Source organism: Haliotis rufescens, unplaced genomic scaffold (genome assembly GCF_023055435.1).
Source record: "Haliotis rufescens isolate VD_foot unplaced genomic scaffold, xgHalRufe1.0.p SCAF_77, whole genome shotgun sequence".
Classification (NCBI taxonomy): domain Eukaryota; kingdom Metazoa; phylum Mollusca; class Gastropoda; order Lepetellida; family Haliotidae; genus Haliotis; species Haliotis rufescens.
In genome coordinates this window covers 1,141,014-1,160,955 of record NW_025964369.1, presented here as the reverse complement: position 1 = coordinate 1,160,955, position 19,942 = coordinate 1,141,014, and the positions used below count along the sequence as shown (strand labels likewise).

General features: G+C 44.4%; 1 protein-coding gene across 1 annotated transcript; it reads left to right on the top strand.

Moving 5' to 3' along the window:
- The first annotated feature begins 3,227 nt into the window (after positions 1 to 3,227).
- Positions 3,228 to 18,567, top strand: LOC124111639 (15-hydroxyprostaglandin dehydrogenase [NAD(+)]-like). Its single transcript, XM_046471395.2, has 7 exons — positions 3,228 to 3,429; positions 6,739 to 6,862; positions 8,526 to 8,635; positions 10,184 to 10,280; positions 11,340 to 11,416; positions 13,687 to 13,832; positions 17,977 to 18,567. The coding sequence occupies exons 1-7, from the start codon at positions 3,337 to 3,339 to the stop codon at positions 18,104 to 18,106; spliced, it is 777 nt and encodes a 258-aa protein (XP_046327351.1). The 5' UTR covers positions 3,228 to 3,336; the 3' UTR covers positions 18,107 to 18,567.
- The last annotated feature ends 1,375 nt before the right edge of the window (positions 18,568 to 19,942 follow it).

Below are 19,942 nucleotides of genomic sequence, written 5' to 3'. Positions count from 1 at the left end.
ATCGTATCCCAATTGCGTGGATCGATGCTCATGATATCAATCACTGGATTGTCTGGTCCAGACTCGATTATTTACAAACAGCCGTCATATAGCTGAAATATTGCCGAGTGAGGCGTTAAACAACAAACAAACAAACACAATCAAGGCATCAATACGGGCGACTAGGACAGTGGGTTCTGGTATACGTGCGACAAGAACAGGAATACTGGTCAATATAACGTTTAAAATCTCAAGCTACCGCGCTTGGTTTAAACTTAATTTCGAGCTTGTATAAATTCGTCATACTGACCCTATTTTCAAAAAACACAGCTGGTTTCGTCTCCCAATTATGCTTCATATATGTGTGTTTGAAGAAGAATATTTAGGGTCATAGCTTTACTTAAAAAAGATTAAAGTTATGCAGTTGTAGCTGAAAAATTTAAACCCGAATGCTCTATCAATCTTATTTGTTGGAACTCTTTCATAGCTCAGGTATCAGTGCGTGATGAGGTCCCGCATTCCAATCTCAAGTGGTATTGCTCGTAAAGGGGTGACCCGAATAATGGACCCGACCTCATGGCCTTGGCCCCAATGTGTAATCTTGAGTGTGATTGTTTGTCCTCCCTACAGGAAAGTAGGATCTAGGCTTCCCTCGTCAGTTGTTGCAAAGCGGCTTGCCGTTGGGGACTTTGACGTTTCAAACCTCACCTTAGTTTCTGTTGATGATAATGTATTTAACTTATTATCAAATTAAGAAACGCCGAAGGCATGTGCTCGATTCCCGACTTGGGTAAAATTTGTGAAGCCCATTTCTGCTGTCCCCCGTCGTTATTCATAAGAATCAGTGAGAGCCTTATAAAAGTCGTGTTTGCATCCAGAGCTGTCAAACGATTGCTGACACTGAATACCTGATACCCTTAATAACTGTTACCACTTCTGTATTTCCATTTCAGCCTTTGGTATTTGCATTTCACAACTTTTGAGATACAACCGAGCATGCTCTTTCTACCAAGATTTCAAAGAGCGTTATACGACTCTTGCTCAGAAGTTGTTTGATCAAGGTTACAACATTCAAGGCCGCAGTAAAGCTTTCCAAAATATTAATGGTAGACATGTGGAGGACATTTCCAAATTGGACGCATCATTGACAAAATAATTATGTCCGACGCAATTCCCTGTTCTGTTTTGACTTGTACCACATGTGTCCATGTTTTTTTAGGTGAACAGTTGCATGTGTTTGTGACGGGTGCCATCGGTGGGGCAGGATACATTCACCTTTCTGCGAACACCTGGCATCATTACTATTCTCAACAACAAAAGTTCCTGTGACACCAATATTTTAGTGTATTTTTCAAACAAGTAAAGTTTGGTTTTCAATATTGTAGTACATGTATGGAATCACGTCACACAAACGCAACTGCTACAGAAAAGCATGCATTCCATGCAAAGGTTGACTTTTATGCAAGCCCCATGCATTTCACTATCCAAGAATGGGTATAAAAACAAGTGCGTTAACGGGATTCCATATGCATTGTTTAGCATCGTGCTGACAACAACCACTCAGAAAAACAACAAAATTACGCAATTAGTCAACATTACGAAATGCCAAAATGAGCGTCTGCGAGCCATTGGTATGCTTGAAGCACGATCGATGTTGCAAGACAATTTAACGTCCACAGAAACACCATTTGGTTTCTTTTTTCTTTCTTGTAATATTAAGATACTAAGATGAAATTTGAAGATATTAGCATGAAATTTAAAGGAAGTATCTTGAAATTTCAACATAACATCTTGAAATGTCAACTTATGTAACTTGAAATTTGAACTTGGTATCTTGGTATCTTAAAAGGCTTCCGTACCCTTTTCTCCACTATTTGTCTTTCTAAGCCTTTAACTTCTTTACGTTCTCGGGAGGTTTGTCCATATTCTTCTCGTAGTGCTAATAAAGCAGGCATGTAGAGTTGATGCAAATCTCAGACGTTTACCACTTTGGTGAAACCCACGAGCACGGGTACGGAAGAAACAAAGTCAAGGCAAATCTTGGTTTCGAACCAATGATCTGGCACACCTCAGGGACGCAACTCTCTACTGCGATGACTGGGGTTAGCATACCCCCTCTCCTGTAAAGTACTTTTAAACCAGAGTGTTCTATTCTTATATTGTGGGCGTCGTTCCGAACATTTTTTGGATAGTAACGTCGCCTCCCCCTTGAACATCTTTTTTAAACGTCCAGTGTCCACCCTTGCATACCTAGGCTGGACTTTCGGAGTTACCTTTTTGTGCTGACAAACCTAGAAACACATTTGGGGTGAACAGGGATTCAAGGACACGATCAGAGGTTTCTGACGTCCCCAAAGAATTGCGACGCCTGAGATAACTGGGCATCACGTGGAGTCAATACCTTGACGTTGGCAGTTTCTTGGTTGGAAAGTCTGCCAAATCACTCTACCGTGGGCTTGCTTCCTTTTTGTTTGTTTGACTTTTTACATTCATGGTTCCACCTCAATTTTGGAGTCAAAGTAGAATGTTTCCTGGACTGTTTGTTTATTAACGCCGCACTCAGCAATAATCCAGCTATATTGCGGCGGTCTGTAAATAATCGAGTCTGGATCAATCCAGTGATTGACGTCATGACGCCTTCCACGCAATTTGGGATATGATGACATACATCAACCAAGTCAGCGAGCCTGACCACCCGATCCTGTTAGTTGCCTCATACGACAAGCATAGTCGACTTTTTCTACCCCGGATCTTCACAGGTCCACTTGTTTTTAGTAGCCAAGGGCATGCCAATAATATCTTTAGTAATGTTAGCATTTTATTACATTAAAACGTTTGTTTATAAGTTCACGTGTAATATGGTACTCACAGACAAAAGGACATTGTGACCAAATTGAAGTTTTAAATTTTCACCTTGGAACACAGAGACGAAGATTTGATTGAACTTCCCTGAAATTCAGTAAACACCCTTCTCTCTAATCCATTCGTGTCCTTTTACCATCATTTACAATCACCAGGTCTGATTCATGTAAAATAGGGGCGGTCGGGTAGCCTAGTGGTTAAAGCGTTCGCTCGCCACGCCGCAGACCGGCTTTTCAATGTTATTGATTTTGTTTTGTCAAAGTAAATCTTGACTGCGTTGAAAGTTTGGGCTATGAGACCTCTAAGGATTTTGGATATTCATACACCGCGGGGTTATTGTCTTATACCCCACTTCGGTCGAGGAGGTGAAAGTACAATTGTTTAAACTTGTCTGACCTATTCTCAAGTGGTGAGATAATAACCAGTGTAACTCTGGACATAGTTTGACTATCAAGAGCGATTGTATAACTGGGAGTATACAGTCTAAACACCAAAATGCAGATCAAAGGAAAGGTTGCCATAGTTACCGGTGGTGCAGGTGCCCTTGGACAAGCAATGGTCAGAGCTTTGTTGGAAAAAGAAGCTAAGGTAAAAAAAAGAACGGACATATCAGTTGATGTCGGTGAACATTCCAACTGTCAAACTGGTCCAAAATATATTTGGACAATGTTCAGCGTTAGATAGTCCGTACTGTAAACATTGTGTGTGTAGTCTGTGTTGTGTTCTGTACACATTGTGTATGTAGTCTGTGTTATGTTCTGTACACATTGTGTATGTAGTCTGTGTTGTGTTCTGTACACATTGTGTATGTAGTCTGTGTTGTGTTCTGTACACATTGTGTATGTGGTCTGTGTTGTGTTATGTACACATTGTGTATGTAGTCTGTGTTGTGTACTGTACACATTGTGTATGTAGTCTGTGTTGTGTACTGTACACATTGTGTGTCTAGTCTGTGTTGTGTTCTGTACACATTGTGTGTCTAGTCTGTGTTGTGTTCTGTACACATTGTGTATGTAGTCTGTGTTGTGTACTGTACACATTGTGTGTCTAGTCTGTGTTGTGTTCTGTACACATTGTGTATGTAGTCTGTGTTGTGTTCTGTACACATTGTGTATGTAGTCTGTGTTGTGTACTGTACACATTGTGGATGTAGTCTGTGTTGTGTTCTGTACACATTGTGGATGTAGTCTGTGTTGTGTTCTGTACACATTGTGGATGTGGTCTGTGTTGTGTTCTGTACACATTGTGGATGTAGTCTGTGTTGTGTTCTGTACACATTGTGGGTGTAGTCTGTGTTGTGTTCTGTACACATTGTGTATGTAGTCTGTGTTGTGTTCTGCACACATTGTGTGTGTAGTCTGTGTTGTGTTCTGTACACATTGTGGATGTAGTCTGTGTTGTGTACTGTACACACTGTGTGTACTCTGTGTTGTGTTCTGTACACATTGTGTGTGTAGTCTGTGTTGTGTACTGTACACACTGTGTATGTAGTCTGTGTTGTGTTCTGCACACATTGTGTATGTAGTCTGTGTTATGTTCTGTACACATTGTGTGTGTAGTCTGTGTTGTGTACTGTACACATTGTGTGTGTAGTCTGTGTTGTGTTCTGTACACATTGTGTATGTAGTCTGTGTTGTGTTCTGTACACATTGTGGGTGTAGTCTGTGTTGTGTTCTGTACACATTGTGTGTATGTAGTCTGTGTTGTGTTCTGTACACATTGTGTATGTAGTCTGTGTTGTGTTCTGTACACATTGTGTGTGTAGTCTGTGTTGTGTACTGTACACATTGTGTATGTAGTCTGCGTTGTGCTATGTACACATTGTGTATGTAGTCTGTGTTGTGTTCTGTACACATTGTGTATGTAGTCTGTGTTGTGTTCTGTACACATTGTGTATGTAGTCTGTGTTGTGTTCTGTACACATTGTGTATGTAGTCTGTGTTATGTTCTGTACACATTGTGTATGTAGTCTGTGTTGTGTTCTGTACACATTGTGTATGTAGTCTGTGTTGTGTACTGTACACATTGTGGGTGTAGTCTGTGTTGTGTTCTGTACACATTGTGTGTGTAGTCTGTGTTATGTTCTGTACACATTGTGTATGTAGTCTGTGTTGTGTTATGTACACATTGTGTATGTGGTCTGTGTTGTGTTCTGTACACATTGTGGATGTAGTCTGTGTTGTGTTCTGTACACATTGTGTGTGTAGTCTGTGTTGTGTTCTGTACACATTGTGTATGTAGTCTGTGTTGTGTTCTGTACACATTGTGTATGTAGTCTGTGTTGTGTTCTGTACACATTGTGTATGTAGTCTGTGTTGTGTTCTGTACACATTGTGTATGTAGTCTGTGTTGTGTTCTGTACACATCGTGTATGTAGTCTGTGTTGTGTTCTGTACACATTGTGTATGTAGTCTGTGTTGTGTTCTGTACACATTGTGTATGTAGTCTGTGTTGTGTTCTGTACACATTGTGTGTGTAGTCTGTGTTGTGTTCTGTACACATTCTGTGTGTAGTCTGTGTTGTGTTCTGTACACATTGTGTATGTAGTCTGTGTTGTGTTCTGTACACATTGTGTATGTAGTCTGTGTTGTGTTCTGTACACATTGTGTATGTAGTCTGTGTTGTGTTCTGTACACATTGTGTATGTAGTCTGTGTTGTGTTCTGTACACATTGTGTATGTAGTCTGTGTTGTGTTCTGTACACATTGTGTGTACTCTGTGTTGTGTACTGTACACACTGTGTATGTAGTCTGTGTTGTGTACTGTACACATTGTGTATGTAGTCTGTGTTGTGTTCTGTACACATTGTGTATGTAGTCTGTGTTGTGTTCTGTACACATCGTGTATGTAGTCTGTGTTGTGTTCTGTACACATTGTGTATGTAGTCTGTGTTGTGTTCTGTACACATTGTGTGTATGTAGTCTGTGTTGTGTTCTGTACACATTGTGTATGTAGTCTGTGTTGTGTTCTGTACACATTGTGTGTATGTAGTCTGTGTTGTGTTCTGTACACATTGTGTATGTAGTCTGTGTTGTGTTCTGTACACATTGTGTATGTAGTCTGTGTTGTGTACTGTACACATTGTGTATGTAGTCTGTGTTGTGTTCTGTACACATTGTGTATGTAGTCTGTGTTGTGTTCTGTACACATTGTGTGTGTAGTCTGTGTTGTGTTCTGTACACATTGTGTGTGTAGTCTGTGTTGTGTTCTGTACACATTGTGTATGTAGTCTGTGTTGTGTTCTGTACACATTGTGTATGTGGTCTGTGTTGTGTTCTGTACACATTCTGTGTGTAGTCTGTGTTATGTTCTGTACACATTGTGTATGTGGTCTGTGTTGTGTTCTGTACACATTGTGGATGTAGTCTGTGTTGTGTTCTGTACACATTGTGTATGTAGTCTGTGTTGTGTTCTGTACACATTGTGTATGTAGTCTGTGTTGTGTTCTGTACACATTGTGTATGTAGTCTGTGTTATGTTCTGTACACATTGTGTATGTAGTCTGTGTTGTGTTCTGTACACATTGTGTATGTAGTCTGTGTTGTGTTCTGTACACATTCTGTGTGTAGTCTGTGTTGTGTTCTGTACACATTGTGTGTATGTAGTCTGTGTTGTGTACTGTACACATTGTGTATGTAGTCTGTGTTGTGTTCTGTACACATTGTGTATGTAGTCTGTGTTGTGTTCTGTACACATTGTGTATGTAGTCTGCGTTGTGCTCTGCACACATTGTGTGTGTAGTCTGTGTTGTGTACTGTACACACTGTGTATGTAGTCTGCGTTGTGCTATGTACACATTGTGTATGTGGTCTGTGTTGTGTTATGTACACATCGTGTATGTGGTCTGTGTTGTGTTCTGTACACATTGTGTATGTTGTCTGTGTTGTGTTTTTGCAGGTTTGTGTTTTTGACATCCACTCTGGCAGAGGAGCCGAGGTACAGACAGAACTACAGAATCAGTTTGGTGCAAACAATGTTTCCTTCTCTATTTGTGATGTCACGGACGACAAGGGGTTTAAAGGTATTCCCTTCATTGCGGTAAATAAAAAAATGTGGTTGAAGTCTTTATTGTTTGTGACGACGTTTCAGGGCTATTTTATCCTGTCTACAGTAGATATGAGTTAATATTTGCATACATGCTATGTTTACACATGGTACGATTGGTGTACAAAGATAACAATAGAAAAGGGAGGTCGAAGAGGTTTACTGAACAGAAGCCAATTGAGCCCCAGCGGTGATGATAACGGGTGTGATAACGTTTTGCTCTGTCGTTAAACGCCGCTCTCAGAAATATCCAAGCTATATGACGGCGATGAACACACAATGCCATTTAGAAAGTGGTCAAATGTAACAAATATTATGATGATACTTCATGAACCTACATGACAATTCATGACACATCAAAACAACTATTGAAACTACATGATATTTCATGATACTTCATGACACCTCTTGACACTACATGACACTTCTTAACACTTCATGACACTACATGACACTACATGACACTTCATGACACATGATGACTTTTCTTGACACTTCACGAAACTACATGACACTTCGTGACACTTCTTGACACTACATGACACTTCATGACACTTCTTGACACTACATGACACTTCATGACACATCGCTACACTTCTTGACACTTGATGACACTACATCACAGTTCATGATATTTCATGACAATTCATGACAATTCATGCCACTTCATGACACTACATGACACTTCATGACACTTCTTGACACTACAAGACACTTCATGACACTTTCTGACACTTCATGATACTTCATGACACATCATGACACTTCTTTACACTAATGACACTTCGTGACATGACATCACACTCATAGTGAGTGATCGAGTTTGTTTTTACGCCGTTTTTAGCAATATTCCAGTAATATCACGGTGGGGGACACAATAAATTGTCTTCACACATTGTACCAATGTCGGGAATCAAACCCGGGTCTTCAGCGTGATGAGCAATCGCTTTCACCACAATGCTACCAGGCCACCCCCACACTCATGACACATCTTGACACTTCTTGACACTTCATGACACTACATCACATTTCATGACACTTCATGACACTTTTTGATATTACACGACACTACATGACTCATCATGACTTTTCTTGACTCTGCATGATACTTCATGCCACTGCATGATACTTCATGATACTTCATGACACTTCATGACACTACATGATACTTCATGACACTACATGATACTATATGATACTTCATGACACTATATGACACTACATGACACTTCCTTTCGCTTTTTGATACTACACGACACTACATGACACTACATGACACTACATGACACTTCCTGACATTTTATGACACTTCATGGCACTTCATGACACTACATGTTACTTCGTGACACTACTTGATACTACATGACACATCATGATACATCATGACACTTCTTGACACTTTATGACACATCATGACACTTCTTGACACTTTATGACACTTCATGACACTACATGATACTTCATGACACTTCATGACACTTCTGGCACTACATGACACTTCATGACACTTCTTGACACTACATGATACTTCATGACACTTCAAACAGACCTGGGATGAAGTATATTTCGGGATGAAAGTTAATTCAAGATCGTACATTGAAAGAATTCAAATGTTCAAACAGACTTTCTTTGTTTTTCAGATGCCTTCGACGGAGTTGTGGCACAACATGGCAAGGTGGACATCATGGTCAACAATGCAGCCATTGTCGACGAGCGGGGGGACATTGACAGGGTGCTGCTTGTCAACCTGGTGAGTGAATAGGAGAAAATAGGAGAAAATAGGAGAATAAAGTCGACGCTGTGAGAGAAAAGGCCAATAACAGAATTCCAACGAAAGGATTTATACTATGTGCATGATCTATATGCTGGATAACCCTTAAAATATTATTGAATTTCTTGTCAAATTCACTTTCAAAGCGCACAGAAAAATATAATATTTTCGTTATTTAGGAGTTTTCACTTGAAAAGTTGAAAATTTGTTTTATCATCCTCAGGGTGGGTCACTGAATTTGAAAGCCATTTTCTCAACCTTCGTTGAAGGTCAAGGTTACAATAAAGGCCATTCGTAACTTGGTCCTGCTTCTTTGTGTACTGAACCAACCTTCTGTGTTTTATTAGAGTAAGAGCACCAAAGTTTCCAACAAGAATTAATCAAACATGAGGCAGAAATTGTGGGTCAAGGTCACTAAACCGGAAATACGTATTGATATAGTTAGAGGCATAGTTTAAAGTTATCTTCCAGTAAACATCTCTTCCGTTACCGAATGTGATGTCATTATACCGGAAGTGTTCATAACTTTGTTATTTAGTCACCTATCAGCACAGACGTTGTACAGCCTTGGACATATGTTTTCCTAAACCGGAAGTGATAAGCCCGAAGTATTTGTATCTCTGGTATTGGCCTAGCTAGAGGTCAAGGATCAACCAACAATAAACAATGTCATATAGGAAACCTCTAACTTCATGTACGTCTCTCTGGTCTTATCAACCATCCACTCAACTACTCAAACATTCTCTCAAGTACTCACTCATCCAGACACTTAACCACTCACTCAAACTTTCACGTAACCATTGACTTAACCACTTTCGCAGCCACTCACTCAACCAGACGCTCAACCACTCTCTCTAGTACTCACTCATCCTGACTCTGAACCACTCACTCATCCAGGCACTCAACCACTCACTCATCCAGACACTCAACCATTCACTCACCCAGACACTGAACCACTCAATCACCCAGACACTCAACCACTCAATTATCCAGACACTCAACCACTCACTCATCCAGACACTCAACCACTCACTCATCCAGACACTCAACCACTCAACCATCCAGACACTCAACAACTCAATCACCCAGACACTCAACCACTCACTCAACCTTTCACTTTACTATTCACTCAACCATTCACTCAATCACTCTCTCTTCTGCTCACTCATCCACACTCTCAACAACTCACTCATCCAGACACTCAACCACTCACTCATCCAGACACTCAACCATTCACTCACCCAGACCCTCAACCACTCAATCATCCAGACACTCAACCACTCACTCATCCAGGCACTCAACCATTCACTCACCCAGACACTCAACCATTCACTCATCCAGACACTCAACCATTCACTCATCCAGACACTCAACCATTCACTCATCCAGACACTCAACCACTCACTCACCCAGACACTCAACCATTCACTCATCCAGACACTCACTCACCCAAACATTTATGCATTTTGTAACTCATGTACTCACTCAATTCACCCGCTCAGTATTCTACGCTCCTTTTCCTGGCAGGGTGGCACCATTAGAGGTTCGAACCTCGCCATCAAGCACATGAGGAGGGACGAAGGTGGACAAGGTGGCATTGTCATTAACGTGTCATCCATAGGAGGTAGGTGACAGAGGCCTGGTTTTTGGGGTTGATGTTGAAGACGATGATGTTGATGTTGTTTAAGATGATGGTGAATGAGGTGAAATGATGCCGATATTGACAGCGATGACAAGCACAGACCATCATGGTGACAGAGATGTGTGTAATTATGTGGGGCGGTCGGGTAGCCTAGTGGTTAAAGCGTTCACTCGTCACGCCGAAGACCCGGGTTCGATTCCCGACATGGGTACAATGTGTGAAGCCCATTTCTGGTGTCCCCCGCCGTGATATTGCTGGAATAATGCTAAAAGCGGCGTAAAACCATACCCACTCACTCACTCACTCTTAATTATGTTTTAGGAGCATAAGACGCAAGACCAGTCCATTTTTTTAAAGGGGTGCAGTGGTGCGTCCATTAGGCGTGCCTTGAAATCTGTGATCGGGGTTTGAATCCCGATGTTACCCTGATTATGTTTCTAGGTTTGCAAGCACCATACCCGTGCTCGTGGGTTTCACCAAAGTGTTGAACGCCGAAGACCCGCATCATTTAGAATATGTCCTGAACGTCAAGCTGATACAACGTTATGTAACTAGGATACCGTTAAAAAAACTCACTCTCTGAACATTTAAAATTAAGTGGTGTTTATTTTGGCCAAGATATTAAATCAATGATTAATATCAAGCTACCCTCATCAACTCATTCGTTGTTTAAACACGTGGAAAGCCATATAGTCCACAGCGTCGTTATTATTATAAGACCCCAAATGAACCTCCAGGCAGACTGGGCGCCGGTTGAAACTGCGCAGCGCGTCAAATATCTGGAACCCGTTTTAACCTCCAGGAAGGGAAATCCCCCGTGGAGGAAACTTTCGTTTGGGGGACGATTTCCCATGTCATTTATTGTCTCTTTTACGCTATTTCCTTTTTCCACTCAAATATAGGTCAAATCTGCAAAGTTGCTATGTTCACTTTAGTTTCTTTTTGTTTTTTTTTGTTTATAAAACAAACAAAAACAAAAAAGGATCTTTCATATGATGAAATCCAATATGGCAAAGGTGACATGGTCCAATCTGTTTTCAGGTTTCACCCCTTTCCATGCCCTTCCATCATATGTCGCCACAAAGCATGGTATAACGGGGTTCACACGTTCCTGGGCAGTAAGTATCATAACACACACACACACAAACACACACACACACACACACACACACACACACACACACACACACACACACACACACACACACACACACACACACACACACACACACACACACACACACACACACACACACACACTCACTCACTCACACTCACTCACTCACACTCACACTCACACTCACACTCACACTCACTCACACTCACACTCACACTCACACTCACACTCACTCACACAAACACACACACACACACACAGAGAGGAACATAAGGGATCCGACTGAAATTCGACTCGATTATTTACAGACCGGCGTCATATAGCTGGAATATTGCTGAGTGCGGCGGAAAACAACAAACCAACCAGCTTATCTCAAGAGGAATCGCCATCTCACTCAACTCAACCAAAATTAGAAATATAATTATGTAAAGTAAATTGAAAAAAACTCAAACTCAAAACAGCCAAAGTGTCGACATCTTCCCGAGGCAAGAGAGTTAACTGACTATAAAAGTCCAGTTTCCACCCTTGCCGAACTAGGCTGGGATTATGGAGTTACATTTTGGCTGGACTAACGAGTCTATGCATAGTCAAATCAAAATCGCGCATCGAAATCGAAATCCGGTTCGTGCATTGTCGTGGATATTTCAGGATTTGCAAAGCATGTGCACCGTCAACTCGTTGTCAGCAGATATTTTCCAAATCTTTTCATGTCACATACTAATATATACTAGCCACATAAAGAAACTGTGCACGGAGAAAATATATTCTGGATTGAAATACAACAAAGCAAGAACAAAATGATGCAGACGCTGTAGCAGCTGAATGATCGGACCATAAGAAAATGTCAACGGGACCTGAACAACATCTGTTACGATGACGTCAGAAGATCAAAATGGAGTAGGGGGTCAAACGACAAAGTCACAAAGTCAATAACGGGTATGACCACCCTGTGCGTGAATCACAGCTGTGCATCGGCGACGCATGGAGTCCACCAAATGGGCATGGAAGGACATGGGAATGGCCTGCCATATCCTCCTCAAATCCTGTGCCAAGTCACGGACGTTATCTGGAGGATGTGGAAGACGACGCAGACGGCGCTCCATTTCATCCCACACATGCTCTATTGGGGAGAGATCTTGACAATTTGCAGGCCATGGCAGTAACATGACATTGTTATGGTGAAGGAAATCCATTGCGACCCTAGCCGTGTGAGGACGAGCGTTGTCCTGTTGAAATGTCAATCCCAGGCCATGACGTTGCAGGAAAGGAATGACCACAGGCCTCAGAATCTGATCTCTGTAGCCAACACCGGTGAGATTGCCCTGAACAACCACCAAATGGGTTCGGTGCCGTGCTGTTATCCCACCCCAAATCATCACAGAGCCACCTCCAAAACGATTCCTCTCCCCAATACGGTTGCGTGCATAACGTTCTCCCAAACGCCGGTAGACACGTTGGCGCCCGTCACTGTGGGAAATGTTGAACCTCGAGGTTGGCGAACATGATTTCGACACCATCTTAGACGGTTGACGCGATGACGGTGTGTCAGGATGGGACGTATGGCAGGGCGTCGTGGTCGAATCCCGTACTGACGTAAACGATTCCTGACAGTGTTGGGATGGATACGGCGCAGTCCAGGAATTGTCTGGGACGGCGTTACTGCCGTTTGGAACCTGTGTCGGAGATGTGTAACTCGAATCCATCTGTCCTGTCTTGGCGTCGTTACTCGGGGACGTCCTGAACGTGGGTGGTCGGCAACGTCATTTGTGTTCTGATAACGCCTCACCAATGCCGATATCGTGTTACGATGGCATTGGAAATGTGTTGCCACCTGTTGTAGCCTCATTCCCTTTCGGATCATTCCAATGGCTTCATGACGCTGTGCAGCTGTCAATCTTGGCATGATTTGCTTGTGTCTGCGCCTGGGAAGTTTTGAATTTTTAAATGGCCACAGATCATGCTTTCCAAAGTGATAGCGAATTTTGAGTTGCACATGTTGTGTACAGCTGCACAGGATGCACGTGCAGTAACACATTGCACGTCCATAGGCCCCCATCAATGACGTCACATCGCATGGCATGTGCATGAGCGTTTGAATGTCTCAAATAATTGCTGTGTTCAAACCTATATTTCATATGTGGACGGTGTGCCCTTATATCTATATTTTCTCCGTGCACAGTTTCTTTATGTGGCTAGTACAGTTAGCTGTTTCACAGTGATACACACTTCAGATACACGACCTCATATGTCAACAACCTTTGAATTTTCAAGGCAAATCCGCATTTGGAGACCCTCGGACTGAGATTCGGCCAGCTATGTCCCACCTTTTTCAACTCGTTCATTGTGCCCGACGTGGAGAAACAGATGTTGTATGGCAAAGAACATATGGATAAAGACCATGCCAATGGGAACCAAGAGTGAGTGTTTTGATTTAACAGTACACCGATTCACAAAAACACCACCCCAGAAACACACACAAACCCCTAGAGCCCATGAAAAACACATACAAACCCCACATCCCCCGGAAACACACACAAACCCCTAGAGCCCCAGAAACACTCACAAACCCCATCGCCCCCAGAAACACACACAAACCCCACCGCCCCCAGAAAAACACACAACCCCCTAGAGACCCAGAAACACACACTAACCCAACCGCCCCCAGAAACACACAAAACCCCACGGCCCACAGAAACACACATAAACCTCTAGGCCCCCAGAAACACATACAAACCCCACGACCCCCAGAAACACACACAAACCCCACGGCCCACAGAAACACACACAAACCCCTAAAGCCCCAGAAACACACACAAACCCCACGGCCCACAGAAACACACACAAACCCCTAAAGCAAAAGAAACACACACTAACCCCACCGCCCCCGGAAACACACTAACACAACCGCCCCTAGAAAAACACGCAAACCCCTAGAGCCCTAGAAACACACACAAACCCCTAGAGCCCCAGAAACACACACAAACCCCACGGCCCCCAGAAACACACACAAACCTCAAGGCCCCCAGAAACACACACAAACCCCACGGCCCCCAGAACACACACACAAACCTCAAGGCCCCCAGAAACACATATAAACCCCACGACCCCAAGAAACACACACAAACCCCACGGCCAAGAGAAACAGACACAAACCCCTAGAGCCCCAGAAACAATCACAAACCCCTAGAGCCCCAGAAACACACACAAACCCGATGGCCCCCAGAAACACACACACACACCTAGGGCACCATAAACTCACACAAACCCCTAGGCTCCCGGAAACACACACAAACCCCTTGAGCCCCAGAAACACACACAAACCCCACCGCTCCCAGAAACACACACTTATGCCACGAACCCAAGAAACACAAAAAAAACCTAGAGCCCCAGAAACACACACAAACCCAACCGCCCCTAGAAACACACACAAACACTAGAGCCCCCCAAACCCACACAAACCCCACGGTCCCCAGAAACACACACAAACCCCTAGAGCCCCAGAAACACATACAAACCCCACGATCCCCAGAAACACACACAAACCCCTAGAGCCCAAGAAATACACACACACCCCTGGAGCCCCAGAAACACACACAAACCCCACGGCCCACCAGAAACGCACACAAACCCCTAGAGCCCGAGAAACACACATACACACCCCTAGAGCACCAGAAACACACACAAACCCCATGGTCCCAAGAAACACACACAAACCCCCAGAGCCACAGAAATACACACAAACCCCTGGAGCCCGAGAAGCACACACGAACCCCATGGTCCCCTAGAAACGCACACAAACCCCTAGAGCCCTAGAAACACACACAAACCCAATGGCCCCCAGAAACACACACAAACTCCATTAGCCCCAGAAACACACACAAACCCAACCGCTCCCAGAAACACACACAAATGCCACGAGCCCCAGAAACACAAAAAAAAACCTAGAGCCCTTGGAAAACACACAAACCCAAACGCCCCTAAATACAGACAAACCGTAAGGCCCCCCAAACCACACAAACCCCACGGCCCCCAGAAACACACACAAACCCCTAGAGCCCCAGATATACACACAATCCCCTGGAGCCCCAGAAACACACACGAACCCAACGGCCCCCTAGAAACGAACACAAATCCCTAGAGCCCCAGAAACACACACACACCCCTAGAGCACCAGGAACACACACAAACCCCACGACCCCGAGCATCACCCGATCCCCGATCACGACAAATTTGTTTTAGGTGAATTCCGTGCATTCAGATGATATAGTGTTACTTCGTTCAGACCCACGAAAACAGGTTTGGTGTAGACAGACCAACAGAATGTTGGACTCGAACAAGTGATCATCAAATGGCAAGGACAGGCAAGAGGGAAGTGTTGGAAGTGGAAGACCCTCGGTCCACCCTGGTTAATTGAAGCACCTGGACCACTGGTCCAACCTAGTGAATTGCAGCACCTGGACCACTGGTCCAACCTAGTGAATTGCAGCACCTGGACCACTGGTCCAACCTAGTGAATTGTGGCACCTGGATCCCTGGTCCACCCTCGTGACTTGTAGCACCTAGACTCATGGTCCATCCTAGTGAATTGCAGCACCTGGATCCCTGGTCCATCCTAGTGAATTGCAGCACCTGGATCCCTGGTCCATCCTAGTAAATTGCAGCACCTAGACTCATGGTCCATCCTAGTGAATTGCAGCACCTAGACCCCTGGTCTACCCTAGTGAATTGTAGCACCTAGACCCCTGTTCCACCCTAGTGAATTGTAGCACCTAGACCCCTGGTCCACCCTAGTGAATTGTAGCACCTAGACCCCTGGTCTACCCTAGTGAATTATAGCACCTAGACCCCTGGTCTACCCTAGTGAATTGTAGCATCTGGATCCCTGGTCCACCCTAGTGAATTGTAGCACCTAGACCCCTGGTCCACCCTAGTGAATTGTAGCACCTAGACCCCTGGTCTACCCTAGTGAATTGTAGCACCTAGATCCCTGGTCCACCCTAGTGAATTGTAGCACCTAGACCCCTGTTCCACCCTAGTGAATTGTAGCACCTAGAACCCTGGTCCACCCTAGTGAATTGTAGCATCTGGATCCCTGATCCACCCTAGTGAATTGTAGCACCTAGACCCCTGTTCCACCCTAGTGAGATGTAGCACCTAGACCCCTGGTCCACCCTAGTGAACTGTAGCATCTGGAACCCTGATCCACCCTAGTGAATTGTAGCACCTAGATCCCTGGTCCACCCTAGTGACTTGTAGCACCTAGACCCCTGTTCCACCCTAGTGAATTGTAGCACCTAGACCCCTGGTCCACCCTAGTGAATTGTAGCATCTGGATCCCTGATCCACCCTAGTGAATTGTAGCACCTAGACCCCTGGTCCACCCTAGTGAATTGTAGCATCTGGATCCCTGATCCACCCTAGTGAATTGTAGCACCTAGATCCCTGGTCCACCCTAGTGAATTGTAGCATCTGGATCCCTGGTCCACCCTAGTGAATTGTAGCACCTAGATCCCTGGTCCACCCTAGTGAGATGTAGCACCTAGATCCCTGGTCCACCCTAGTGAATTGTAGCACCTAGACCCCTGGTCCACCCTAGTGAACTGTAGCACCTAGACCCCTGGTCCACCCTAGTGAATTGTAGCACCTAGACCCCTGGTCTACCCTAGTGAATTGTAGCACCTAGACCCCTGGTCCACCCTAGTGAACTGTAGCACCTAGACCCCTGGTCCACCCTAGTGAACTGTAGCACCTGGACCACTGATCCACCCTAGTGAATTGTATCAACTGGACCACTGATCCACCCCAGTGCATTGTAGCACCTGGAACCCTGGTCCACCCTAGTGAATTGTAGGACCTAGACCCCTGGTCCATCCTAGTGAATTGTAGCACCTAGACCCCTGGTCTACCCTAGTGAATTGTAGCACCTAGATCCCTGGTCCACCCTAGTGAATTGTAGCACCTAGACCCCTGGTCCACCCTAGTGAATTGTAGCACCTAGACCCCTGGTCCACCCTAGTGAATTGTAGCATCTGGATCCCTGATCCACCCTAGTGAATTGTAGCACCTAGACCCCTGGTCCACCCTAGTGAATTGTAGCATCTGGATCCCTGATCCACCCTAGTGAATTGTAGCACCTAGATCCCTGGTCCACCCTAGTGAATTGTAGCACCTAGACCCCTGGTCCACCCTAGTGAACTGTAGCACCTAGACCCCTGGTCCACCCTAGTGAACTGTAGCACCTAGACCCCTGGTCCACCCTAGTGAACTGTAGCACCTGGACCACTGATCCACCCTAGTGAATTGTATCAACTGGACCACTGATCCACCCCAGTGCATTGTAGCACCTGGAACCCTGGTCCACCCTAGTGAATTGTAGCACCTAGACCCCTGGTCCACCCTAGTGAATTGTAGCACCTAGACCCCTGGTCCACCCTAGTGAATTGTAGCACCTAGACCCCTGGTCCACCCTAGTGAATTGTAGCACCTGGACCCCTGGTCCACCTTGCCCTTGAAGGCATTATGAATTTATTATGATTCATTTAAGCTCATTTTACATTACAGTCCAAAGGACATAGCTGCGGGTTTAATTGAAATTCTGGAGGATGATGACAGTAACGGCGTCCTTCTTCACTCTCATCCAGTTGATGGGAGCCGCAGAGTGACGATACAGGTGGCTGATGAGTCAACTTGAGAGCATGCGTTACCATTAAATACATGTAGATTCTCTGGTTCCCCACAAGGGGAACGACATTGCTTTTGAACCTATTTGGTTAACCTTCACTGATGATCTTAACTGATAGATGTTTTGGGAACTTTGTCTGGAGCCATGAGGGTTTTGTTTTGTGCTGCAGCCAGCCATATTTCAAGTATATAATGATTCATTAAATATTCGAGTCTTCACCATGTTGTTATATGACAGTGTAATGTATTGTTAAACTATGATTATAACTGTTTTGCATTGTTTCTGTTCAGATTCAGTAGAAGCCCACTGCATTGTATTTGGAAACGTTGGGGAGTTCCCACTTTGCTAATTGTTAGATATAGAAATCACTCAGCCGTGATAGTCTCCCATACAATTGGGGAGAAGGTTAAAGTCTGTTTCGCTAGCCTATAGTCTATAGCCAGCCAAAAATAAAAAAAGGTAATTATGAATATTAGCATTATTTTTTTATTCACTTTGCATAATTCTGGTGATGTATTTATATTTCATTATAAAATCGTGCAATTACTTTATATTCTAATAGGAACTGACATTCATATCATACAGTATTCATATACCAGTTCAACAATATGTACATCACAAGTTTCATTTATTATTCATATCCATTCGTGACCAACTCGTGTTATTCCTGGACAAGCCGAATAGCGACTCGTGCCCCTCTCGTGGCCATTTTGCGACCGGGTTCCGTCCTAGCGCAAACGGGCATACCTAAAACAATTGTCAACTCGTTGTGAAATGGTTCACATATATTTCCCCGTATATTATTTATATTTCATATGGAATTTAAAGCACATCGAGACATACGGAATTATACAGTATGATTGAACACATTTAACTGTATCTTGGGTTTATTTTTAGATGCAAGACGTATGTAAAATCAAAAATTATATCTGAGGGATTCTTTGACGATGAACTTGAAATTATACGCGCATTCTGATTGGTTTGTCGTATTTTCGCACATAACATTCGTCGATAGGGGGACGAGTCTTCTTGCAGGTTACGGAAAAGGGCGAGTGGTGACGAATGATTCATATCAGCAGAGCATACCCAGACTTATTTTAATATTGCAAACACACATTCACTCTTCAAGGCAGCGTGGGGATCCGGGGTAGAAAGGAGACCAGGGGTAGAAAGGAGACCCGGGGAAGAAAGGCGACCAGGGGTAGAAAGGCGACCCGGGGTAGAAAGGAGACCAGGGGTAGAAAAGCGACCAGGGGTAGAAAGGCGACGAGGGGTAGAAAGGAGACCCGGGGTAGAAAGGAGACCCGGGGTAGAAAGGAGACCAGGGGTAGAAAGGAGACCAGGGGTAGAAAAGCGACCAGGGGTAGAAAGGAGATCAGGGGTAGAAAGGAGACCCGGGGTAGAAAGGAGACCAGGGGTAGAAAGGAGACCAGGGGTAGAAAGGAGACCCGGGGTAGAAAAGCGACCCGGGTAGAAAGGAGACCCGGGTAGAAAAGCGACCAGGGGTAGAAAGGAGATCAGGGGTAGAAAGGAGACCCGGGGTAGAAAGGAGATCAGGGGTAGAAAGGAGACCCGGGGTAGAAAGGAGACCCGGGGTAGAAAGGAGACCAGGGGTAGAAAGGAGACCAGGGGTAGAAAGGCGACCAGGGGTAGAAAGGCGACCCGGGGTAGAAAGGAGACCAGGGGTAGAAAGGAGACCCGGGGTAGAAAAGCGACCAGGGGTAGAAAGGAGACCAGGGGTAGAAAGGCGACCAGGGGTAGAAAGGAGACCAGGGGTAGAAAGGAGACCCGGGGTAGAAAGGCGACGAGGGGTAGAAAGGAGACCCGGGGTAGAAAGGAGACCCG